Source organism: Sapajus apella, unplaced genomic scaffold (assembly GCF_009761245.1).
Source record: "Sapajus apella isolate SASKATOON/1434 unplaced genomic scaffold, GSC_monkey_1.0 scaffold55, whole genome shotgun sequence".
NCBI lineage: Eukaryota > Metazoa > Chordata > Mammalia > Primates > Cebidae > Sapajus > Sapajus apella.
In genome coordinates, this window is record NW_022436995.1 from 6,031,017 (window position 1) to 6,058,466 (window position 27,450).

Consider the following 27,450-nt stretch of genomic DNA (forward strand, 5'->3'; position numbering starts at 1 on the left):
TAACAAAAAAATGAAAAGATTTTTACCTTAAGTATTAAAATAATCTAAACAAAGATTTACTACTACATGCAAATATTTGCCCAAGACTTACAAATTAATAAATACCTTGTTCATTTTCTAGATACTGAGTGCTTATCATATTGTAGGTTCTGGGCTAGATACCATTAGAGATACAACAGTGAACAAGATGGACAAAGCCCCCACTCCCACCCCAGGAAGTCTAGAAGAGACAACTATTAAACATATAATCCTTTAAATAAATATATGGTAAGTGCTTCTAAAGATGTTATAGGAGTATAACAAGGAAACCCAATTTATACCAGATTAGGGTCAAAGAAGGTACCTCTGAGGAAATGACATTTAAGCAGAATCCTCAATGAATAATGGGATTATCAGGCAAAGAATAGGAAAAAGGGGGCTGGGTGCAATGGCTCACACCTGTAATCCAAGCACTCTGGGAGGCCGAGACGGGTGGATCACGAGGTCAGGAGTCCGAGACCAGCCTGGCCAGCATGGTGAAGCCTCGTCTCTACTAAAAATACAAAAAAAGTAGCCAGGCATGGTGGCGCATGCCTATAGTCCCAGCTCTCAGAAGGCTGAGGCAGGAGAACTTCTTGAACCCGGCAGGCAGAGGTTGCAGTAAGCCGAGATTGAGCCTCTGCACTCTAGCCTGGGTGACAGAGCAATACTCCTTCGTCTCAAAAAAAGAAAAAAGAAAAAACAGGAAAAAGGGTATTATAAGCAAAAAAAAAAAAAAAGAAAAAAGAAAAAAGAAAAAAAAAAAGACCAGCAAGTAGTGATCAAGGGCAAAATGACAATAAATGAGGTTGAGGTTGGAGCAGTAGACAGAGGGCCAAGTCATGAGGGCCACTCATTTAACAGCTATTGAAGTGCCTACTCTGTTCCAGACAATATTCCATGGATTGGGATGCAGCAATGAACAGCACAAAGATTCTACTTTCATGTAATCTATATTCTAGAGGGAACCCAGAAAAAATATTCAAATAAACATGTTGGGCTAGGGAGTATTTTCAGGAACAAAAATACGGCAAATTATAGATAGAGTGATTCAGGGTGGTGCTATTGTTAGTAATCAGTGGTCAGGGAAGGATTCTCTAATTAAATTTCATTTACATAGACGAGAGGGGTCTAACTGAAAATTCCCGGTAGAGAGAACAGCAAGGGCAAAGACCCTGAAAGAGAAGCATATGCCATTATTTTATGAACAGCTAAGATCCCAGTGTAGCCAGCAAGAGTGTATGAGAGGAGGAATACAGGTGATGAACTCAGAGGCAAGCAGATCTCCTGTCTTTCTTGGAGGACAGAAGAAAGGCTCTGAATTGTATTAAGATGGGAAGCAACTGGAAGATTTTGTACAGAGAGAAAGGACTTCACTTTAAACAATTTTTTAATATGTTTTTTGAGATGGAGTCTTGCTCTGTCACCCACGCTGGAGAATGTCATGATCTCGGCTCACTGCAATCTCCACCTCCCAGATTCATGAGATTCTCCTGCCTCAGTCTCCCGAGTAACTGGGATTACAGGCGCCCGCCATCATGTCTGGCTAATTTTTGTATTTTTAGTAGATATGGGGTTTCACCATGTTGGCCAGGTTGGTCTCAAATTCCTGGCCTCGAGTGATCCTCCGCCTGGGCCTTCCAAAGTGCTGGATGACAGGTGTGAACCACCACATCCAGTCTTCACTTTTGATTTGAAAGGATCACAATGGGGCTGGGCATGTTGAGTTACACCTGTAATCCCAGCACTTTGGGAGGCCAAGACCCAGCCTAACCAACATGGAGAAACCCTGTCTCTACACAAAAATTAGCCGTGCATGGTGGCTCATGCCTATAATCCCTGCACTTTCGGAGGCTGAGGCAGGTGGATCACCTGAGTTCAGGAGTTCGAGACCAGCCTGGCCAAAACGGAGAAACCCTGTCTCTACTAAAAATACAAAAATTAGCTGAGTGTAGTGGTGTGCGCCTGTAGTCTCAGCTATTCAGGAGGCTGAGGCAGGAGAGTCGCTTGAACCTCGGAGGCGGAGGTTGCAGTGAGCCCAGATCCAGCCATTGCACTCCAGCCTGAGGAACAAGAGTAACTCCATCGCAAAAAAAAAAAAAAAAGATCAGCGAGGTGCAGTGGCTTATGCCTATAATCTCAGCACTCTGGGATGCCGAGGTGGGTGGATCACCTGCGGTCAGGAATTCAAGACCAGCCTGACCAACATGGAGAAACTGTCTCTACTAAAAATACAAAATTAGCCAGGTGTGGTGGTGCACGCCTATAATGCCAGCTACTTGGGAGGCTGAGGCAGGAGAATAGCTTGAACCCAGAAGGCAGAGGTTGCAGTGAGCTGATTGCACCATTATACTCCAGCCTGGGCAACAAGAGCGAAACTCTATCTCAAAAACAAACAAACAAAAAGGATCGCAATGGCTGCTATGTGGAGAACAGTACAGTGGGAAAAGGGGAGAAGACGACAGATCCGACTAGAGGCTACTGTTACAGTCCACGTGAACATAGAGGTGATAGACGACTGATCAGTGGAAATAATGAGTAGCAGCTAGATCCTGGCTATACTTTAAAGAAAGAACCAAAGGATTTACTGATGAATTGCATGATTTATGGGAGAAGAGTCCAGGATATCATAAACATTTTTTTTTTTTTTTTTTGAGACGGAGTTTCGCTCTTGTTACCCAGGCTGGAGTGCAATGGCGCGATCTCGGCTCACCGCAACCTCCGCCTCCTGGGTTCAGGCAATTCTCCTGCCTCAGCCTCCTGAGTAGCTGGCATTACAGGCACGCGCCACCATGCCCAGCTAATTTTTTGTATTTTTAGTAGAGACGGGGTTTCACCGTGTTGACCAGGATGGTCTCGATCTGTTCACCTCGTGATCCACCCGCCTCGGCCTCCCAAAGTGCTGGGATTACAGGCGTGAGCCACCACACCCGGCTCACAAACATTTTTAACCTGAGCAAACAGAAAAATGAAGGTGCTATTTACTGAGATGAGGATGAATGGGGGAGGAGCAGGCTTGGGGGAAAAAAATACTGGAAATACATACATTTGTGATCATAATACCTAGAAAAGCATCAGGTTAAGTTTGAAAGTTACTGCTGAATTAAAAAACTTCATTTAAATAGAAGATATAATTATGTCCATTAAATTAAGCAGGCAAAAATAACTTATATTCACTCTAAGAAATACTCAGGACCAGCAGGGCACAGTGGCTCACATCTGTAATCCCAGCATTTTGGGAGCTGAGGCAGGCAGATCACCGGAGGTCAGGAGTTTGAGACCAGCCTGACCAACATGGAGAAACTCTGTCCCTACTAAAAATACAAAATTAGACAGGCATGGTGGCACATGCCTATAATACCAGCTAATAGCAGGAGAATCGCTTTGGAGGTGGAGTTTGCAGCGAGCCAAGATCATGCCACTGCACTCCAGCCTGGACAATAAGAGTAAAACTCCACTTCAAAAAAAAAAAAAGAAGAAATACTCAGTACCTTCTCAGCAGCTTCAACAGTCTTTTGCGTTTTCTTAGCAGCGTATCTCTTGTGATCATAATACCTAGAAAAACATATTTCTGTTAAATTTTAAGTAAAACCTTTATTGTTTAGTTTTCTGCTTCTAACTTTACAAATTCTCAAATTATACAGATCAGAACAAACTGTATAATTAACAAAACTAAATTTAAAAATGTATTTTCACCCAAAAAAAAAAAAGTATGCATATACAGGTGAAATTTTGAATTTTTTTAACATCCTCAATTCCTTAATTTATTGCAGATAATATTTTGCCTAAAATTTAAACTTAAATGACTTACTTTTTGGCATTGGCATATGCTGACAAGCTGAGATCAACATCTACAAGTAATGGCTTATTTTTCTGAGGCTTCTGCAGCTGTTTATTCTTTTGCTTTTTCTTTTTTCCTTTTGGTGGTTCGGTTTCATTTTTCTCAACACTGACGTCACCATCATCATCTTCCTCCTCTGATAACAAGTATGGATTTCTATTAAAAATATTCAATAGTATTTCACTAATGTCAATGACATCACTTTTTATTTTCAATTTTCTTCCTCAAAAAATTATAAATGCTTTACCGTAAAGTTTCATTATTTATATTAATCTAAATTAATTGCTTTAAGAATAAATTTCAAAATATAAAGAAAAAATTTTTAATACAGTGAACAATTAAAGTAACAAAATAAAGACAAGCATTAACTGTTTGACTAAGAAGCAAACTTACCTTAGCAGCATTGTAACATGATTTGTTTGTAGTTTTAATTCTTTGATTGCACTTGCAACAGGGTCTCCTTGAGCTTGGGCTTCTTTCACAATTAACCCAATTTCTGTCCAATCTATTTGGTTAGCTAAAGCACTTCGAACTACCTGAATGGCTCTGTCAACTATTTGTAGGTTCATTTCTATGAGCTCTCCTTTCAGTTTGTCTATTTCCTTAAGAAACAAACCAAACACATTTACTATATTGACAAAGTTAACATTTTTGAAAAAGCACTGAAATTCGCATTCATGAAGGGTTAAATCAAAAAAGAAAAAGGAAAAAAAAAAAAGAAAAAAGAAAAAGCACTGAGAAAGCCAAACATAATACCTGAGTCTGCTGAAGAGCTTCCAATCTGTTTTCATGATCCTTTCGAACATTATCTAATTTCTTCAATGCTTGCTTTTCCTTTTGATAAAGCAGATTTTTAAAAACTAGAGTTCTCTTATCTCGTGATGCCCCTCTCTTACTTCCCAACCCTCACTATCCTGACCCCATCTATGCCGTTATCTAACTGGCTGAAGTTCTCATAGTCTAATACCCTAGACCTATCCCACTACAATGTATTCCATAACCCACAATTATGTCTCCTGTCTCCCTACCTCTCACTCCTCATATAGGAAGTATTTGGATTACAAGTTATTGTGTATATAAGATATACCCCTAATACCCTTTGCATTATTCAAACAGGCAGAAATCAAGACATTTTTTCCTAAGGTACAAAAGTAAAGTTTGGGAGAATGAATTCGTTATTTTTTTGTTTGTTTTTTAAGTAATAGAAACAGGGTCCCACTATGCTGCCCAGGCTGCTCTCAAACTCCTGAGCTCAATCCTCCCACCTCAGCCTCCCAGAGTGCTGGGATTACAGGCCTGAGCCACTGCACTGGCAGAGAATGAATTTTTAAAGAGCATAAATTACCAAGTGACTTTTTATTTTTTGCTGCTTTTGGTTTTCTCAATACCATTTCTGGTATTTTACAGAAACTTTCCCCCCTAAATTTATAAGACAAAGGCTTATGGTAGTTATTTGACCTTCTATATGGCATTTTATCATATATAATTTACATTTCAAGGTTATCAATTTGGGGGCCAAATTTCTAATACTAGTAATAATATCATCAATTAATGAGTATTTAAATGCTGGATGAAATATTTATATATTCAGATAAGAATGGTGACTATTAAAACAACCCACAATGATTACCAAAATAAATCACCAGTATTTTGACACCCATAAAAACACAGGATTCAGTTTACTAGCCAAAGTGCTGCTACCATGTGGTAATCGCCTGATGTAATTCATTTGACTAGCCTACCTGCTTTGAAATTATGCTATGATTAACTAATTTTTTTTTTTCTTTGAGTCACAGTCTCGCTCTGTTGCCCAGGCTGGAAAGCAATGGCATGATCCCTGCTCACTGCAACCTCCGCCTCACAGGCTCAAGTAATTCTGCTGCCTCAACCTCCCAAATAGCTGGGATTACAGGTGCCCACTACCACACCTGGCTAGTTTTTGTATTTTTAGTAGAGAGAGGGTTTCAGCATTTTGGCCAGGCTGTTCTTGAACTCCTGACCTCCAATGATCTGCCACCTCAGCCTCCTAAAGTGCTGGGATTACAGGCATGAGCCACCTTGCCAGCCAATTAACTAATTTTTTTAAACTGAAAGGGAAGTGGCACACGGATTCAAACAAATTGATTTTTTTTTTTTTGAGACAAAGTCTGGCTCTGTCACCCATGCTGGAGTGCAGTAGTATGGTCTCAGCTCATTGCAACCTCTTCCTCCTAGGTTCAAGCAATTCTTGTGCTTCAGTCTCCTGAGTAGCTGGGAGTAAAGACACCCATCACCACACTCCGAGAATTTTTGTATTTCTGGTAGAGATGGGGTTTCACCATGTTGGCCACGCTGTTCTTGAACTCCTGACCTCAAATGATTTGCCCACGTTAGCCTTCCAAAGTGCTGGGATTTACAGGCATGAGCCACCATGCCCAGCCTCAAATAATTTGAAATTTTGGCACACACATTTTAAGACTATTTTTGAAAAATCAAATTCCCTTCAAATCAAGAGTGACTGTTAACAATTTATGAAACTGTTCTGCAGCAAATGCTCTAAAACATAGTCAGGTGTGCTGGGAAAATACTGTATATTACTTCCTTTGGAGACATGATGCACAGAAAACATATTAAAGACCTAGCTTCAAAGTCCATTTAAAAAAGAAACAGTTTTTTTTTGTTTTTTTTTTGAGACGGAGTTTCGCTCTTGTTACCCAGGCTGGAGTGCAATGGCACGATCTCGGCTCACCGCAACCTCCGCCTCCTGGGTTCAGGCAATTCTCCTGCCTCAGCCTCCTGAGTAGCTGGGATTACAGGCATGCGCCACCATGCCCAGCTAATTTTTTGTAGTTTTTTTAGTAGAGACGGGGTTTCACCATGTTGACCAGGATGGTCTCGATCTGTTGACCTCGTGACCCACCCGCCTCGGCCTCCCAAAGTGCTGGGATTACAGGCGTGAGCCACCGCGCCCGGCCAGAAACAGTTTAATGATAAACAATATCCCCTCCTCTGGCCTACTTAAAATCTCCCCAGAACAGTAGTCCCTTAATAGCAATGTCTGAGAAGCTTTGGGTTGTTCTGAGCAAACCACACTAAGGTATAAATAACAGGCCTCATCGTCCCACTGTTTTTTTTTCTATTTTAAAGATTATCTGATACACTCATGAAACAAATGAGGATATACTTTTCAAATCCCCCATGAACCTTTCTCATAAACCTTTGTCATAAATAAAGAGGCAGGTCAGAGAGTTCCCATACTACTTGTTACATACTTTCTGAAAGGCTACCTTTTCCTATATAAAAGCATCATCTACCCATCAAACCACTAAAATCAGCTGGTTTAATATGTGTTTTTAATAATACATACCTGTTGTAAAGCTTTTAAGTCAATTTTCTGGCCTTCTATCTTGGAATAAAACTCATCCACAGCCTTATTTAAAAAACAGACAAACAACTAGGTGAAAAAAAAGTATGGTCTCCAGTTCAAAATGCATATGCAGAATGTTATTTTACTTTTTTTTTGAGATGGGATCTTGCTCTGTTGCCCAGGCTGGATTGCAGTGGCACAATCTGGGCTCACTACAACTTCCTCCACCTCCCAGGTTCAAGTGATTCTCTTGCCTCAGCCTCTCAAGCAGCTGGGACTACAAGCACACCTCACCACGTACTGGTAATTTTTGTAGTTTTTAGTAGAGACAGGCTTTCACTGTGTTGGCCAGATTGGTCTTGAACTCCTGACCTCAAGTGATCCGCCTGTCTTGGCCTCCCAAAGTGCTGAGATTATAGGCGTCAGCTACCATGCCCAGACACGTACACAAAATTTTAGATTCCATTTTATTTCCTAACACCACTCAAAGAACTTGAACAGACTTCCAGCAAATGTATTATATAGCTAAACAGTATCAAGAATCAAAACAAGTTCAAATCTCTGGTCCTTCATCCTGAAATACAGTAGCAACAATTATTTCCAACACCTGTATCTGTGACTACACTGATTGTTAATGCCCAGATTCATAGTAATTATAAAGCAGGTATAGTTTCAATTTCTCAGTAGAAATAAGTTGATATATATATATATTTTTTTGAGACGGAGTTTCGCTCTTGTTACCCAGGCTGGAGTGCAATGGCGCGATCTCGGCTCACCGCAACCTCCGTCTCCTGGGTTCAGGCGATTCTCCTGCCTCAGCCTCCTGAGTAGCTGGGATTACAGGCACGTGCCACCATGCCCAGCTAATTTTTTTTTGTATTTTTAGTAGAGACAGGGTTTCACCATGTTGACCAGGATGGTCTTGATCTCTTGACCTCGTGATCCACCCGCCTCGGCCTCCCAAAGTGCTGGGATTACAGGCTTGAGCCACCGCGCCCGGCCTTAATAAGTTGATATTAACAGTTCATATCATGCTAACTAACTGGTCAAGGAACAGAATGAAAAAAACTCACCTTGTCAAATGATTCAAATTCTATATATGGACATTGTGAATGTTGAGAAAACAAGAAAGGATGAAATTCCTCATACCTGTAAAACACATTTATTATATCACATTCAAGAACATTAACAAACATCCAAGGCAAATTGACCCATGCCTACATGCTTACGTGAGTATGTCTTCAGCTGGTTTATCTGCTTCCAGACTTGGTTTTGTTTCTCTTTTCTGAATGATATATCCCTACAAAAATCCAATATTAAAATCATTCCTAATCATAACTAATGAAGATTTACTTTCTTTTTTTTTGATACAGAATCTCGCTCTGTCACCCAGGCTGAAGCACAGTGGTATATTCTTGGCTCACTGTAACCCCTGCATCCCAGGTTCAGGCATTCTCGTACCTCAGCCTTCTGAGAAGCTGGGATTACAGGTGTGTGCCACCATACCTGGCTAATTTTTGTATTTTTAATAGAGACAGGGTTTTGCCATGACGACCAAGGTGGTCTCAAACTCTTGTTCTCAAGTGATCTGCCCACCTCAGCCTCCATAAGTGCTGGGATCACAGGCATGAGTCACCATGCCTAGCCCAAAGATTTACTTTCTATGACTGATATTAATTTTAATTTTCTGTAAGTAGAGTTACACTTTGAAAAGGAAAGAAAACACTCATAAGGCCGGGCGCGGTGGCTCAAGCCTGTAATCCCAGCACTGTGGGAGGCCGAGGCAGGTGGATCACGAGGTCAAGAGATCGAGACCATCCTGGTCAACATGGTGAAACCCCGTCTCTACTAAAAATACAAAAAAAAATTAGCTGGGCATGGTGGCACGTGCCTGTAATCCCAGCTACTCAGGAGGCTGAGGCAGAATTGCCTGAACCCAGGAGGCGGAGGTTGTGGTGAGCCGAGATCGCGCCATTGCACTCCAGCCTGGGTAACATGAGTGAAACTCCGTCTCAAAAAAAAAAAAAAAAAAAAAGAAAACACTCATAAGCTACGAGGTAATTCAAAAAGTGTTTAACGGCTGGGAGCTATAAATCACAAAATTTTTGGAAAGTGCTGACAAATGAAAATGTGCTTCTATCTAAAACAAAACAAAAAAATTTTGAAATTCCTCAACTTTTCTGGAGAGCCAATACTAACCTGACAGTACTTTCTATAAAAGATAGGCAACAGAACAAAACTTACAAACCAATAGCAGTTGAAAGAAAACTATCCTGGGCCAGGCATAGTGGCTCCTGTCTGTAATCCCAGCACTTTGGTAGGCTGAGGTAGGCAGATCACTTGAGGCCAGGAGTTCGAGAACAGCCTGGCCAACATGGTGAAACCCTTCATCTACTGAAAATACAAAAACTGGCTGGGCGTGGTGGCACGTGCCTGCAGTCCCAGCTACTCCGGAGGCTGAGGCAGGAGAATCACTTCAACCAGGGAGATGGAGGTTGCAGTGGGCCAAGATCATGCCACTACACTCCAGCCTGGGCAACAGAGCAAGACCGTCTCAAAACAACTATCATGGAATAAGCATATTACAGTTAACAATTTTCCAAAATAAAATAAAATTTATATATAATAACCCTTTAATTAACATTTAATTTCTGAAAACCCAAATAAATAAAATCACAACAGTTTATAATAAAGTACACATGGTGCTACCTTCCCACTGAAGTTGGATGTTGTTTTCATATAGTCTTCTGCTTTCTGCAGACAAACAAGTATTTTTTCAATATCTAACAGTGGGGGAATAAAAGGAAAAAAAGTATCAATCAAAAGTCAACTAACCATAGCTAAACAACTAGGTAGAAAAACAGGAAAGTACTTATGAAATGATGTAGTGTTCAAGAAAATTAGAGATAGTGATTTCATGTTTGTGATTGATATATGTAAATAAGGTTACATTTTGACCAGCGTATTGTCCCAGTAGCTTTTATTGAATCATCCCCTTTCCCTCCATGACCTGAAAAGAAACTTTGTTCATAAACTAAATTTCCATATATATTTCAAACTATTTTAGGATTATTTATACTGTTCTCCAAAAACTTAGTTGTAATTACTACAGCTTCATATTTTAATTTGTGAAGGGTTACACAGAGAGTAATAATAGCAAATCATTATTAGTATTTTCCAGAGTTTTCCTGAACATTTTCACATGCTTTTACTCCATATAAATATCATCATTTTATAAAAACAAACAAAAAACAAAACACCACCATCAGCACCTGTTGTCATTTTATGACTGCACTGATTTAACATATTGCAGAAACTAAAACATTCACTAAATTTCACTGTTTTTCTTTTTTGAGGGTAATGATACTTGTTTTTGTGGGTTTGCGACGGGGGTCTCACTCTGTTGCTCGGGCTATAGTGCAATAGTCCAGTCAACACCCACTGTAGCCTCAAACACCCAGGCTCAAGTGATCCTCCACCTCAGCCTCCCAAAGTGCTGTGATTGCAGGCATGAGCCACTGTGCCTGGCCAAATGTTTTTCATTCTAGAACCATCTGCATACTTATTACTTTTCCAGAAATAATTTTTCACAGTTGGAAAAAAAAAAAAGAATAAATGAACAAAAATGTGCCATGAAGACATACATACCTTTAGTTTCAAGTTTTTCATCCACTTTGACATTACCCGAGAATCCATTTTCTATAAGACAGTGTTCAATGAGAGCTGGTCCATAGGCTGTAAATGGAGAGGACATTATTTTTAGTATTTTCCTACAAAATTTCTTTTTTTTTTTTTTTGAGATGCAGCTTCACTCGATGCCCAGGTTGGAATGCAATGGTGCAATCTTGGCTCACTGCAACCTCCATACCTCTGCCTCCCACCTCCTGCCTTAGCCTCCAGAGTAGCTGGGATTACGGGCACCCACCACCATGCCCAGCTAATTTTTGTATTTTTAGTAGAGACAGGGTTTCACCATGTTGGCCAGGCTAGTCTCAAACTCCTAACCTCAGGTGATCCACCCACTTTGGCCTCCCAAAGTGCTGGGATTACAGGTGAGAGCCACCATGCCCAGCCTAAAATTTAACACTCAAAATAGAGCACAAATTTATATCCCAATACAAATGATCTACTCATAACCTTGGCCAGTGAAAACAGTAAGTTTACTTAGAAATGACAATTCTAGTTCTTGAAGAAATTTGAGACCACAATTAACTTACAAAAGTCAGTGCAAGCTGTAGGAATTTAATGGGCTTATCCCTAGAATGCAAGGTTGGTTTAGCAGCCAAAAATTGGTTAATGTAATAGTTCATATTAATAAAGGAAAAGAGCCATATATCATTTCAGTAGATGCAGAAAAAGCATTTGACAAAATGCAATACTAATTCCTAATAAAAACTCTCAATAAACTAGGAATAGAGGGAGCATTTTCAGTCTTATATACCTATGAAAAACCTACAGCTAATAAGATAATTATTGGTGAAGGAATGAATATTATCCCCCTAAGATCAGGAATAAGGAAAGAATATGCAGTCTCACAAGCTATTCAACATTGTACTGGAGGCTACTGCTAGCATAATAAGGCAAATTAATTAATGGCCTTCAGATTCTAAAGGAAGAAGTAAAGCATCCTTATTCACAGATGACATGACCCTGTATGTTTTAAAAATCCTAAGGAACCCACAAAAAAAACCCTATGAGAATGAATAAACAAGACTCAGGTTTGCAGGATACAAAAATCAATATACAGAAATCAATTGTATTTCTATGCAAAAACTCAAAAAAACAATTCCACTCAGAATAGCATTAGAAGGCATGAATAAATCTGAGAGAAATTAAAGATCTAAATAGACATTCTTCATAGAAGATGCAATGTAGTAATTTATTTTTTGAGACAGAGTCGCACTCTGTTGCCCAGGCTGGAGTTCAATGGTGCAGTCTCGGCTCACTGCAACCTCCATCTTCCGGGTTCAAGAGATTCTCCTGCCTCAGCTTCCTGAGTAGCTGGGATTACAGGCATCTGCCACCATGCCCAGCTAATTTTTGTACTGAGATGGAGTCTCACTCTATCACCCAGGCTGGAGTGCAGTGGTGCCATCTCGGCTCGCTGCAACCTCCACATCCTGGGTTCAAGTGATGCTCCTGCCTCAGCCTCCTGAGTAACTGGGATTACAGGTGCACGCCACCACATCCAGCTAATTTTTATATTTTTAGCAGAGATGCATTTTACCATGTTGGTCAGGCTGGTCTCGAGCTCCTGACCTCATGATCCACCAGCCTCAGTATCTCAAAGTGCTGGGATTACAGGTGTGAGCCACCACACCTGGCTCAATGTAGTTAACATGGCAATTCTCCCCAAACTGATCCACAGACTTAATGTAATCTTTATCAGGGTGGGTACAGTGGCTGACAGCTATAATCAACACCAGCCTGGCCACCCGGGTGAAACTCCATCTCTACTAAAAATACAAAAATTAGTGGGTATGGTGGCACATACTTGTAATCCCAGCTACTTGGGAGGCTAAGGCAAGAAAATGACTTGAATCCAGGAGGTGGAGTCTGCAGTGAGCTGAGATCATGCCACTGAACTCCAGTCTGGGAAATAGAATGAGCCTCTTTCAAATAATAGCAATAATAGAATCCGTATCAAAATCCTATGAGCCTTTTTTTGCAGAAAGTAACATGTAAATTTTATAAGGAAATGCAGGCTGCGAGCAGCTGCTCACACCTGTAATCCCAACACTTTAGGAGGCCAAGAAAGGCGGACTGCTTGAGCTCAGGAGTTTAAGACTAACCTGGGCAACATGGTAAAACCCTGTCTCTACTAAAAAATACAAAAATTAGCCACAAGTGACAGTACATGCCTGTACTCCCAACTACTTGGGGGGCTGCTGCAGGAGGATGGCCTGAGCCTGGGAGGTTGAAGCTGCAGTGAGCGGAGTTCACACCACTGTACTTCAGCCTGGGTGACAGACTGAGACCCTCAGGAAATGCAAAAGATCTTTTGAAATGCCAAATGCCAAAACTTTTCTGAAAAAAAAAAAAATGAACAGTTAGAGAGGATATATAAGTTGAGTATTCCTTATGTGAAGTGTTGGGATAGAAGTATTTCGGATTTCAGATTTTTTCATGTTTTGGAATATCTGCATATATCTAATGAGATGTCCTGGGGATGGAACCCAAGCCTAAACACAAAATTCATTTATGTTTCATGGATACTTTAAACAATATAGCCTGAAGGTGATTTTATATAATATTTTAAATAATTTTGTATAGCTGTCACATGACTGGAATTTTCCACTTATGGTATCATGTCTGTGCTCAAAAAGTTTCAGACTTCAGATTTTCACATTAGGAATGTTCAACCTGTACTACCTGATTTCAAACATTACAGAAATTTGCCAGGGGGAGGCCAGGTGTGGTGGCTCATGCCCGTAATCCCAGCACTTTCAGTGGCTGAGGTAGGTGAACTGCTTGAGCCCAGGAGTTCAAGACCAGCCTAGGCAACATAATGAGACCCCACCTCTTAAAAAAATAAATTTTAAAAAGAAAAAAAAGAAATTTGCATTTGCCAGGGAGAGACTGGCTTAATCTAAATTTACACATTTTACACATGCTATACTAACAGTTGGAAAGTTCTAAAGATAATTTTTTTTTTTTTTGAGACGTCTTGTTCTGACACCAGCCTGGAGGACAGTGGCACAATCTCAGCCCACTGCAACCTGCGCCTCCCGGTTCAAGTGATTCTTCTGCCTCAGCCTCCCGAGTAGCTGGGACTACAAGCACACAACACCACGCCCAGCTAATTTTTGTATTTTTTAGTAGAGACAGGGTTTCACCATGTCAGTCAGAATGGTCTCCATCTCTTGACCTCATGGTCCTACCCGCCTTGGCCTCCCAAAGTGTTGGGATTACAGGCAGTGAGCCACCACGCCCAGCCTAAAGATAAATTTGGAACGCATTTCAATTTCATAAGAGAGGAAGAGTAACTTTCTAGTGCTCAGTAATCAATGATACCTGCCGCCCTCTATGTCTTCTCTAGATTGTTTAATATAGGGCTGAGTGATGATCTTCTCAAGTGTATTGGGATCAAAAGATCTGGCAGATGCTGGGATGCACTGAGACCCACCAATTAACTTTAAAAAAAAAAAAAAAAAAAAAAAAAAAAACTAAGATAATCCGGTATTAAATCGAAGACTCACGTTGAAAAAATCTGATTTCTTAGAATACTACCTTTAGCCCTGAAGTACTAGATAACACAATCTGCACTGCTTTTAAATAAAATCTAATAGATAAAGCTCAAACTTCATATGGTTTAACTTCTCTTTCTTTGACAATAAACTCCTATTTACTAAAAGAATCACTTTAAGCTTCTTGTTCAAATTTTCTAATAAAACCATAAAAGATTTAAATATATTCCTGAAAACCACACTGCCTTGCAAACATTTTACTGCTATATGCAGAAATACTCACGAAGTAATGGGTTAAGCACTCTCTTCAGTAGTTCACCCTTAGGTGCGCTGGCTATTATTCCAGTCAATCTGTGAAACAAAATTGAGATGCCTCTTACTATCACATATTAACTAAACTTTACAGCAATCTTCGTATTCATACTACTTTCATCTGTATCAATTCACCTGATCTTTACAATAATCTGAAATTTAACAGGAATTCATTCTTCTGTAGTGAGAAAATGGGTCACAGAAGTAATTTATCCAAGATTTATTTTCATTTATTTATTTTTTTGAGATGGAGTCTTACTCTGTTACCCAGGCTGGAGTGCAGTGGAGTGATCTTGGCTCACTGCAACCTCTGCCTCCCAGGTTAAAAGCGATTCTCCTGCCTCAGCCTCCTGAGTAGCTGGGACTATGGCGAGTACCACCATGACTGGCTAATTTTTGTATTTTTAGTAGAGATGAGATTTCACCATATTGGCCAGGATGGTCTCAATCTCTTGATCTCATGATCCACCCACCTTGGCCTCCCAAAGTGCTAGGATTACAGGCATAAGCCACCTCGCCTGGCCATTTATCCAAGATTAACAGGTTCTTGAACAGCAATTTTCTAAGAGAAATGAGTTATTTTTTTTCTACCAAGTCATATTGCTTGTCAGCAATGTGCCTACATATAAATGATATTAAAATAACATTTTTTTCTATAAAAGTTAAATGTTTATAAATTTTCATGCCACATTTAATATCCAAAATGGCTTTACCTAATTAAGCATCTAACAACAACTTTGAAGAATGTTGTAGATCAATGTGGTCCCCATACCAGCATCAGCATTACCTGAGAACTATTTAGAAACACAAATTCCTGGGCCCTACACTAGATCTACTGAATTAGTAGAGGGTGGGGGCAGCAATCTATGTTTTAACAAGCCCTCCAAGTAATGCTGATGCATGCTAAACTTTATTTATTTATTTAATTTTTTTTTCAATTTTTGAGATGAAGTTTTGCTCTGTTGCCAAGGCTGGAGTGCAATGGCGCAATCTCGGCTCACTGCAACATACGCCTCCCGGATTCAGGCGATCCTCCTGCCCCAGGCTCCCAAGTAGCTGAAATTACAGGTATGTGGAAGAACTAATTTTTTTTTAATTTAGTAAAGTTGGGGTTTCACCATGTTGGTCAGGCTGGTCTGGAACTCCTGGCCTCAAGTGATCCACACTCCTTGGCCTCCCAAAGTGCTGGGACTACAGGCGTGAGCCACCGTGCCTCACCTAATGTAGGCTAATTAGGTCAAGCAGTGGGAGTGCAGAAGGAACAAAGAAATGATGTATGTTAAACTTTAAGAACCACTGCTGTAGAACATGAGTCAGCAGAGCCTTCCAGCCAGCTGTAATACAAAAAAAGTGATGAATACAGCTACAATCATCACTTTACCTCATCTTACTTCCCTTTTTCTTAAGTAAACCAGAATTTCTCTCCTTTGCCCTCTGCACAAGATATCCATCTATCTTTCATAGAGTAGCTAATAAGTCTCCTCAATTCACCAAGAAATCATAACCATTTGAAGTAACCCACAACTGCTTAAAAAGACATTGGGCTCACTTTGACAGGACATATACTAAAATTAGAAGGATACACAGATTAGCACGACCCCTGCTCTAGGATGACATGCAAATGTGTTAAGTGTTCCATGTTTTCTAATTTTAAATTTTAAAAACTTTTTAAATTTTAAGTAAAAAAAAAATAAATGAAAAAGAAAGATATTAGCTGGGCCCGGTGGCTCATGCCTGTAACTCCAACATTTTGGAAGGCTGAAATGGGAGGATTGCTATAGCCAGGAGTTCCACACCAGCCTAAGCAACAAAGCAATAGCCCATCTCTACAAAAAAATTTAAGAATTATCCAGGCATTGTGGTGTGCTCCTGTAGGCCCACCTACTTGGGCAGCTGAGGTGGGAGGATTGCTTGAGCCCAGGAGTTCAAGACTGCAGTCCGCTACGATCTTGCCATCTGCACTCCAGCCTCAGGGAAGGAGGAGTGAGACGCAACCTCTAAAAAAAATTAAAGAACAGGTGTGGTGGCTCATGCCTATAATCCAGCACTATGGGAGGCCGAGGCAGCGGACTACCTGAGGTAAAGAGTACGAGACCAGCCTGGCTAACATGGTGAAATGCTGTCCTTACTAAAAATACAAAAAATAGGTGGGCATGGTGGTGCACACCTGTGGTCCCAGTTACTTGGGAGCCTGAAGCAGGACAATCACTTGAACCCAGGAGGCAGGGGTTGCAGTGAGCCGAGATCACGCCACTGCACTCCAGCCTGGGCAACGGAGCGACACTCAGTTTCAAAAATGAACAAACAAACAAACAAACAAAAATAAATTCATACATTTGCCACTCCCAAATAAGGCTTAATTGCTTACAGGCACATTTATGTAGGTCAAGCAGTCTAAATTTAGTTATGTTATCTAAATAAAACAGAATTTTTTTTTTGAGTGAGAGTCTTACTCTGTCACCCAGGCTAGAGTACAGTGGTGTGATCTCGGCTCACTGCAACCTCCACTCCTAGGTTCAAGCAATTCTCCTGCCTCAGCCTCCCAAGTAGCAGGGATTACAGGTGACTGCCACCACACCTGGCTAATTTTTGTACTTTCAGTAGAGATGGGGTTTCATCTTGTTGGCGACGCTAGTCTCGAACTGCTGACCTCAAGTGATCTGCCCACCTCGGCCTCCCAAAATACTGGGATTACAGGCATGAGCCATTGAGCCCGGCTGTGAAACAAAATATTTTATCTCACAGTTCTTTCATATTCTAACATATGACTATTTCACCTTTTTTTTTAAGAGACAGGGTCTCATTATGTTGCCCAGTACAATTTAATACAATGTGAAATGGATTTAAAAACAAAACACTTTACCTTTCCAAAGTAAGCAAAGGTTCAGCAGCTCTAGCATGATCAAGTGGATAGTGTTCACGAACAGCAAATTTAACATCATCTGCCTCATCAGTTCGAAACCTTAGAATATTTAAAATTACGTACTCATAATCTGTAAGAACAATGTTCCCCTGCAATAGAATAAGATACAATTTAGTGCTTTTTCAAATCATTTTTGAGGCGAGATGCAGTAGCTTACAACTGTAATCCCAGCATTTTGGAAGGTCGAGGCGAGCAGATCACCTGAGGTTAGGACTTCAAAACCAGCCTGGCCAACATGGTGAAATGCAAAAATTACAAAAATACAATAACTAGCCGGGTGTGGTAGCAGGCGCCTACAATCACAGCTACTTGGGAAGCTGAGGCAGGAGAATCACTTGAACCCAAGAGGTGGAGGTTTCAGTGAGCTGAGATCAGACCACTGCACTCCAGCCTGGGCAAAAAGAGCAAATGCTGTTTCAAAAAAAAAATAAAATAAATTAAAAAGGCAAACAAAAAAACAAAATAGCTGGGTGCAGTGGCTCACACCGGTAATCCCAGCACTTTGGGAGGCCGAGGTGGGCAGATCACAAGATCAGGAATTCGAGACCAGCCTGGCCAATATGTTGAAACCCCATCTCTACTAAAAATACAAATATTAGCCAGGCGTGGTGGCGCATGCCTGTAGTCCTAGCTACTGAGGCTGATGCAGAAGAATCACTTGAACCCAGGAGGTGGAGTTTACAGTGAGCCAATATAGTGATACTGCATTCTAGCTTGGGCAACAGAGCAAGACTCTGTCTCAAAAACAAAAAGCAAACAAACAAAAAAACAGAAAAAAACAAATCATTTTTGGAACTACCTAAAAATTTAGAAAGAAAATGTAGTCAATTTCAGTAGCCAGCCAGGCAAGGTGATATTATATTACACTTTCATCTGCAATTTGTCTTTTAATAACAATAGTTACATGGCATGAGCAATACAGTTAGTTACCGTTTGCCCAAGCATTTCCACATTTGGTAATGTAGCTCGATGAAGTAACTCCAATATTCCAATAAAACCAAAGGCAAGCCGGGCGCGGTGGCTCAAGCCTGTAATCCCAGCACTTTGGGAGGCCGAGGCGGGTGGATCACGAGGTCAAGAGATCGAGACCATCCTGGTCAACATGGTGAAACCCCGTCTCTACTAAAAATACAAAAAATTAGCTGGGCATGGTGGCGCGTGCCTGTAATCCCAGCTACTCAGGAGGCTGAGGCAGGAGAATTGCCTGAACCCAGGAGGCGGAGGTTGCGGTGAGCCGAGATCGCGCCATTGCACTCCAGCCTGGGTAACAAGAGCGAAACTCCGTCCCAAAAAAAAAAACCAAAGGCAACATGCTTAAAGATGTTCACTGAATTTTATTTACATAGTAAAATTAAAAAAAGAAAACAGCCTAAATATGAAAATTAGGGAAATTAAATTATGATAGATCAACACAACAAAAAGAGTAAAAAAGAAGTTAACTAATGGAGACTATGGGAAAAAAAGGAAAATATTTATAATGTTAAGTAAAGCATGGCAAGATACACAAAAAAGTTGTATCCTAGAAAATGGAAGGCATATGTAGGCTAAAGTGAAATTACTTATTAAATATTTACAATTAAAGCCTTTTAAAATTTAATGTTGTTAGGTAACCTTTTCAATAAAAAAGGGGAAACATACTGAAAATAAAACCAAAAAATACCACCTTCCAAATTTACTACAGACAGTGAAGATAGGATTACCATACAGGTATAATTAAAATACAAAGAAGCATCCATGAAAATAGTCAAAAATGCCTTACAACTGCTTACAAGATAGTCATGGAACACAGTGGGTGTAATCCCAATCTCATGTGAAATGACAGGTTGCAACATAAGTGGCTTCAGTAAATGTAGCCACCATTTATCTTGATTAGAGAGATAGATAACCAGAAATTTCTAAGTGTTGAAAAACTAGTACCAGGCCAGGCGCAATGGCTCATGCCTGTAATCCCAGCACTTTGGGAAATCAAGGCACACAGGTCATCTGAGGTCGGGAGTTCCAGACCAGCCTGGCCAATGCGGTGAAACCCTGTCTTACTAAAAGTACAAAAATTAGCTGGGCATGGTGGTGGGCACCTGTAATCCCAGCCACTCAGGAGGCGGAGGCAGGAGAATAGCTTGAACCCAGAAGGCAGAGGTTGCAGTGAGCCGAGATTGTACCATTGCACTTCAGCCTGGGTGACAAGAGCAAAATTCCATCTCAATTTAAAAAAAAAAAGAAAGAAAAGGAAAACTAGTACCTATGGCTAAAGGTTCTGACTTCAAAGCCACCATATATTTAAATGTTAAACATTTATTTTTAATTTAAAGAACAGATTCATATTCTTGTCAGCAGAGGAAAAAAAGAAAAAAATGGGAAAAAAAAAACAGAGAGATAATGAAAAAGGTAAGTAAGGGGTTGCAAAGAAGTCTGGATAGTATCCAGTTCAGGAAGACATGAAAAATAGACCTGGCGGCAGATCCTGGTACATACAAAATGCTTTATTTATTGAATCAAACTGTACAGTTATTAGGAATACATAGGAGACAGTATTTCCCAGAAAGGACTTTCCTTAAACCAGTTTCCCAAAAGCATTACGAAAGACCGGTCCTCTTACCCCCACTAGAAAAAAAGAATTCTGTAGTCAATTAAGTTTTGGAAATTCTACGTAACATTTCCTTCTCCAGAAAAGGTAAACATAACATTACCATATTAAAGGCATTGATAATTCCTACAGTTAATTTTTTTTTTTGGCCAGGCGCAGTGGCTCACGGCTATAATCCCAGCACTTTGGGAGGCTGATGTGGGCGGATCATGAGGTCAGGAGATCAAGACCATCCTGGCTAACACGGTGAAACCCTGTCTCTACTAAAAAATACAAAAAATTAGCCAGGTGTGGTAGCATGCACCAGTAATCCTAGCTACTCAGGAAGCTGAGACTGAGGCAGGAGAATCACTTGAACCTGGGAGGTGGAGGTTGCAGTGAGCTGAGATCACGCCACTGCACTCCAGCCTGGGTGACAAAGCGAGACTCTGTCTCAAAAAAACAAAACAAAAGTTTTTTAATCTTACTTTATTCTCAGGGTTTCTCAAACTTTTACAACTATGGAACCCATTTTTCTAGGCACACTGATTATCTTATGCAAACATTATTCAAGGAAAATACTTTGGGAAATATTGCACTTGATCCTGATGTACTCAATAAGCTGTTTTCTAATCTTAACTTACGTTCCTCAGAGTCCTTATTATAAATTAATAAACAGGCCAAGCAGGGTGACTCATGCCTATAATCCCAGCACTTTGGGATGCCAAGGCGGGCGGATCACAAGGTCAGGAGTTCAAGACCAGTCTGGCCAACATAGTGAAGCCCCATCTCTACTAAAAATACAAAAAATTAGCTGGGTTAGGCCGGGCGTGGCGGCGCACGCCTGTAATCCAAGCACTTTGGAGGCCAAGGCGGGTGGATCACCAGAGGTCGGGAGTTCAAGACCAGCCTGACCAACATGGTGAAACCCAGTCTTTAAAAAAAAAAAATTAGCTGGGTATGGTGGTGTGCACCTGTAATCCCAGCTACTCTAGAGGCTGAGGCAGAGGAATCACATGAACCTGGGAGGTAGAAGTTGCAGTGAGCCAAAATTCACGCCATTATACTCCAGCCCTGGCAACAGTGTGAGACTCCGTCTCAAAAAAAAAAAAAAAAAAAAAAATTAGTAAACCTACTTTCTTAAACAAGTTTGAGTAGAAATACAGTTCTTTTTCCCAGGTCTGATCAACTCTAGACCATACATCAAAGATCCATCCCTGGTATACAGAAAGGAAAGAGCAATCTTCAAGGTCAAAGCGCCAACCAACCTGCCTCTTGCAGATTATCACAATGACTACTTTAAACTCTCAAGCACACTTTCTATCATATATAAATCCTTAAAACCTCTCAGCATTCCCTAGGAACAACAATAATAAATTTTAAAAAAAAGAAAACAAAAAAATTCTTAATATCTACTCTAAACTCATGGTCGACTGGACCTCTGGAACCTAGACAGTAGACAATATGCATGCCTACTTTTCAGAGTGCTCAAATGAAAAGGCCCTAAATGTAATGGGCTATCTTGCAACAGAAAAATGATGGGAATGGAAACAGTAGTGAAATCTGAATAAAGTCTGTTGTTCAATTAAGAGTGTTATCTTTGTAACTTTTCATTCTTTTTCTTTTTTTTTGAGACAGAGTTTTTGCTCTTGTTGCCCAGTCTGGAGTGCAATGGCACAATGTTGGTTCACCGCAACCTCTGTCTCCTAGGTTCAGGCGATTCTCCTGCCTCAGCCTCCCAAGTAGCTGGGATTAAAGGCATATGTCACCAAACCCAGCTAATTTTGTATTTTTAGTAGAGACAGGGTTTCTCCATGTTGGTCAGGTTCATCTCGAACTCCTAACCTGAGGTGATCCACCTATCTCAGCCTCCCAGAGTGCTGGGATTAGAGGCGTGAGCCACCCCACCTGGCTAATTTTTAATTTTTTTTTTTAAGAGATGGGGTCTTGCTATGTTGGCCAGTTTGGTCTTGAACTCCTGGCCTCAGCCCATCATCCCATCTTGGCCTCCCAAAGTGCTAGGATTACAGGCATGAGCCACCATGCCCAGCCTTTTTGTAACGTTTCCGTAAATCTAAAATTATTTCTAAATAAAAAAGCTGCTTACGTTAGTTAAATTCTGTAGATTTTGTGGTAATGGAAGAACTTTATCTTGATTGCAAGGGTGGCTATATAAATCTACACATGTGGTAAACTGTTAGCTACCAATCTCCTTATTTTTATATTATACTATACGTAAAATGTGATGGTACATCAGACTTCTCTGTACTATCTGTATAACTTCCTACTAGTCTATAATCATTTCAAAAATAAAAAGTTTAAAAATTTTAATGGGTACCCTACAATTAAAAAGAAAAACTGGCTGGGACTGGTGGCTCACGCCTGTAATCCCAGCATTTTGGGAGGCTGAGGTGGACAGATCATGAGGTCAAGAGATCGAGACCATCCTGGCCAACATGGTGAAACCTCATCTCTACTAAAAATACATAAGTTAGCTAGCCATGGTGGTGTGTGCCTGTAGCACCACCTACTAAGGAGGTTGAGGCAGGAGAATCGCTTGCATCTGGGAGGTGGAGGTTGCTGTGAGCCAAGATCGTACCACTGCACTCCAACCTGGGCAAAAGAGCAAAACTCCATCTCAAAAAAAAAAAAAAAAAAAAAAGATTGTAAAAGGAATCACTGACAAAGAGAAGTGCACAGAAAACTAAAGAGGAGTATAAGGATCAGCAGCAACTGTTTCTACTGTACCTGTCACACATCCAGGTCATCACAAAAAGCTCCTTTGAGGGGGAGCCAGTATCAACAGGGAAATGCTTATGTTTAAGGTTTCAGAATTGTTTGTCTAGTAACTAGCCATTTGGTCCTACAATCAGCACACCGATTGACCGTAATTCATTTCAAATTCCATAAGAAACAAAAACCGGTTCCTTGTATGTACATTGCCAAAAAAAATTTTTTTTGATGATTTAATGCCAGAAAAAGGTTTACGGGGCGGGGGGGGTGGAGAAAAAGAGAAAATGATGATGATGAGAAAAATAAGGATGAAGAAGCTGAATCTTAAGTCAAAATTAGCTTAATTATCACCTTTCTGTATCAGTTCCACTTCTTCTATATATGCGCAAGGCTGTGGGATTTTAACTACTTAAAACTTTTCAGAAATTCAAGGTAATTCCTATTCTTTCCCAGCTAAGGTGTGGCATTCGGTTTACCTCCATCATAAATAAAGGAATAACTGCTGGAAGACAATTCTTCATGGCTTCTTAAGATCCTGCATGGACTAAGCAAAAAACATCTGAAGAGCAATCATGCCTTAGAAGCTAGAAACAGTATAGCCCTCCATAAAGAATAAGAGATGGTGGCTGGGTGGGGTACCTCACACTTGTAATCCCAGCACTTTGGGAGACCAAGGTAGGCGGATCACTTGAGGCCAGAAGTTCATCAGCCTGGCCAACATGGTGCAACCCTGTTTCTACTAAAAGTACAAAAATTAGGCGTGGTGGCTCATGCCTGTAGTCCCAGCTACTTGGGTGGCTGAGGCACGAGAATCGCTTGAATCTGGAAGGCAGAGGTTGCAGTGAACCAAGATTGCAGCAATGTACTCCAATCTGAGTGACACAGCAAGACCCTGTCTCCAAAAAAAAAAAAAAAAAAGGAGAGATATAACTCTCTAGAGCATCCCAACGCAGTTCTCTCCTTCTCCTCCCCATACACATTTGCTTAAATGCCAAAATATACCTGGCACTACAGAAAATATTTTTTTTTTTTTTGAGATGGAGTCTTGTTCTGTTGCCCAGCCTAGAGTGCACTGGCATGATCTTGGCTCACTGCAACCTCCACCTCCCAGGTTCAAGTGATTCTCCTGCCTCAGCCTCCCGAGTAGCTGAAACTACAGGCGTGCGCCACCACACCAGGCTAATTTTGGTATTTTTAATAGACTGAGTTTTGCCATGTTGGCCAGGCTGATGTCAAACTCCTGACCTCAGGTGATCCACCTGCCTTGGCCTTCCAAAGTGCTAGGATTATAGGCATAAGCCACTGTGCCCAGACCAGACTGACTCATTCATTCATTCATTCATTCATTCGAGATGGAGCCTGGCACTGTCACCAGGCTGGAGGACAGTGGCATGATCGTGGCTCACTCCAACCTCCATCTTCCAGGTTCAAGTGATTCTCCTGCCTCAGCCTCCCGAGTAGCTGGGACTACAGCTGCCTGCTACCACACCTGGCTAATTTTTGTACTTTTTAGTAGAAGCAGGGTTTTGCCATGTTGGGCAGGCTGGTCTTCAACTCCTGACCTCAGGTGATCTGGTCACCTCAGCCTTTCAAAGTGCTAGAATTACAGGGGTGAGCCACTGCACCCAACGAAATTTATTTTTAAGATGTTTTTCTTTCTTCAATAATAAATTAACCTTAGCTTACTGGAACATTTTTACTTTATAAACTTTTTTAAACTTTTCAACTCCTGTAATAACGATTAGCTTAAAACACAAACATATTGTACAGCTGTACAATATTTTATTTCTTTATATCCTTATTCTCTTAAGTTTTTTTCAATTTCAAATGTTTTATTTTTACTTTTAATGTTTTTGTTAAAAACTAATACACAAACACACACACCAGTCTAGGTCTACGCAGTCAGGATCAAGATGTCACTAAGCAATACGAATTTTTAGATCCATTACAATCTTACAGGACCAACTTTTTTCTTTTTGAGACGGAGTCTCGCTGTGTCACCAGGCTGGAGGGCAGTGGTGCGATATTGGCTCACTGCAACCTCCACCTTCCAGGTTCAAGTGATTCTCCTGCCTCAGCCTCCCAAGTAGCTGGGACTACAGGTGCGCACTACTATGCCCAGCTAATTTTTGTATTTTTAGTAAAGGTAGGGTTTCACCATGTTGGCCAGGATGGTCTCAATCTCTCGACCTCATGATCCATCTGCCTCCACCTCCCACAGTGCTGGGATTACAGGTGTGAACCACCACGTCCAGCCTAGGACCAATGTTTATATGCAGTCTGTTGTTGACTGAAATATCATTATATGGCGCATCAGTGCATGACTATATTTCCCTATTTTCTGGTTGCATGATATTAGTCCTGAAATGTAAAGTACCAAATAATTTCTTCACTTCTGAGATCTTCGTCTCCTACATTCATAAGGCTATTCTAAATAGCTAAAGTCTGCCTAAACTCAGGCCTACAGATAAAATGAAGGTTATTAATGAAAAGTTTTATTTGTGTGACATCCATTTCCTAAGGTAGTAACAGACTTTGACACAGAAAAAAATGTTCCCCACTCATGTTACATAGCACTATTTCAAAAATGATTAATGATGAATTTTACTTCACCTCATCCCACAAATTTAACTTACCCTATCATACAGCTCAATGATTAAATGATAAGCAGCTTCATCACTTCCAAATTGAAAATCTACAATTCTATCCACACCAAGTTGTTTCGCACTGACTAATCTCCGACTCTTCAAATGTTTTCGGCACTAGCAAGAGAAAGAAAAAGGCATTCATTCAGTAAAAGTGAATTCCTAACCATTTGCTATTGGTTTATAAATAAGCTTCTTTTCATTACCATCAGGAGTACTTAAAAGGTCATAAATAACAGCAAAATCATAAAGTAAAAGACTGCAGATGATAATCAGAGGAAAAATATTTTATTGTAAACACTGTTAATTCTAAAACAATGTTTTATTTTCATTTTTTTAAGACGGGGTCTCGGCTGGGTGCGATGGCTCACACCTGTAATCTCCAGATCAGCCTGATCAACATGGAGAAACCCTGTCTCTACTAAAAATACAAAATTAGCTGGGCGTAGTGGTACACAGGAGGCCGAGGCAGAAGAATCACCTGAACCTGGGAGGTGGAGGTTGCGATGGGCCAAGATCGTGCCATTGCACTCCAGCCTGAGCAACAAGAGCAAAAGTCCATCTCAAAAAAAAAAAAAAAAAAAAAAAAAAAAGAGGGTCTTACTCTGTCACCCAAACTGGAGCACAGTGCTGTGATCACGGCTCACTGCAGCCTCGACTTCATTGACTCAGGGATCCTCCTACATCAGCCTCCTGAGAAGCTGGGACCACAGGCACATACATGGCACTATGCCCAGCTAATTTTTTCATTATTTGTAGAGATAAGGTCTCACTATGTTGCCCAGGCTAATCTCAAACTCCTGGGCACAAGCAATCATCCTGCCTTGGCCTCCCAAAGTGCTGGGATTATAAGTATAAGCCACTGAGCCAGGCCTTTATTTTTCATTTTTAAGCAGAGAATGATGGACCTATAGCAATATTTGCTTTGTTGCTTTATAACACTGCTAAATCCCTTGTTGTTGTCCTAATGACCTCACTCAAAGCCATAACCTTAATTTTTTTAACGCCTCTTTTATGATACTTCTAAGTATGCCAAATTTCCCTTTTATGTGCTTCATTTATGTTCAAAATTAATTGTTTCCAATAATCTTCTACTTCCAATATATATCAACTATGAACCATATGCTTATGGTATCTTGTAAATTAGTCCACTACCTTACATACAGTTACCCCTACAAATTTTTTTTTTTTTTTTAAGAGATAGTCTTGCCTGGGCATGGTGGCTCACACTATAATCCTGGCACTTTGGGAGGCCAAGGTAGGTGGATCACTTGAGGTCAGGAGTTCAAGACCAGTGTGGCCAATATGGTAAAACCCCATCTCTACTAAAAATACAAAAATTAGTTGGGCATGCTGGCACGTGTCTGTAATCCCAGCCACTGGGGAGGCTGGCGCATAAGAATCGCTTGAACCCAGAACGTAGAGGTTGCAGTGAGCTGAGATCTCGCCATTGAACTCCAGCCTGGGCGACAGAGCGAGACTGTCTCAAAAAAAAAAAAGACAGTCAGAGTCTCACTCTGTTGCCCAGGCAGGGCTCAAACTCCTTGACTCAAGCAATCCTCCCAACTTAGCCTCCCAAGTGGCTAGACTACAGGTGCCTGCCACTGTGCCCAGCTTATTCCTACAGACTTTTTTAATATAACCCAAATAGAATTTTCGTGATATCATCTCTAAGCTTTTGATTAACCTATTTCAAATCTAATGGGATTAACTCTCATTCTTTATTAAATCCTCTTCCTCCTATCCCTGGCCATAAGGTTCTTTTTCTTATTAACAATTAAGATAACATTAGCATGTCAAACCCAAATACAATTTATTTGGCCATTACCTATTCTTTTAGATTACAGGAACTGTCTTTTTGTACAAATATTTAAGTACAGCT

At 40.6% G+C, this 27,450-nt stretch overlaps 1 protein-coding gene and 1 non-coding gene across 6 annotated transcripts in view; one reads left to right on the top strand and one right to left on the bottom strand.

The window, feature by feature from the left end:
• The window catches only part of NEMF (nuclear export mediator factor), a 71,720-nt gene that overhangs the window by 38,941 nt on the left and 5,329 nt on the right, over positions 1 to 27,450 (bottom strand). For 3 of the 5 annotated variants that reach the window (XM_032244532.1, XM_032244530.1, XM_032244529.1), the window contains exons 4-16: positions 25,560 to 25,685; positions 17,568 to 17,716; positions 14,676 to 14,743; positions 10,854 to 10,940; positions 10,156 to 10,215; positions 9,915 to 9,988; positions 8,435 to 8,505; positions 8,279 to 8,354; positions 7,206 to 7,268; positions 4,616 to 4,693; positions 4,253 to 4,461; positions 3,830 to 4,015; positions 3,510 to 3,573 (exon numbers count right to left, since the gene is read on the bottom strand). In XM_032244532.1, the coding sequence (XP_032100423.1) occupies positions 3,510 to 3,573; positions 3,830 to 4,015; positions 4,253 to 4,461; positions 4,616 to 4,693; positions 7,206 to 7,268; positions 8,279 to 8,354; positions 8,435 to 8,505; positions 9,915 to 9,988; positions 10,156 to 10,215; positions 10,854 to 10,940; positions 14,676 to 14,743; positions 17,568 to 17,716; positions 25,560 to 25,685 (1,311 nt within the window). The remainder of the gene's footprint in view (positions 1 to 3,509; positions 3,574 to 3,829; positions 4,016 to 4,252; positions 4,462 to 4,615; positions 4,694 to 7,205; positions 7,269 to 8,278; positions 8,355 to 8,434; positions 8,506 to 9,914; positions 9,989 to 10,155; positions 10,216 to 10,853; positions 10,941 to 14,675; positions 14,744 to 17,567; positions 17,717 to 25,559; positions 25,686 to 27,450) is intronic. The other 2 variants (XM_032244531.1, XM_032244533.1) reach the window with 2 other exon arrangements.
• LOC116527741 lies at positions 16,248 to 16,349 on the top strand. Its single transcript, XR_004258704.1, has one exon. It is a non-coding gene; the product is annotated as a U6 spliceosomal RNA (small nuclear RNA).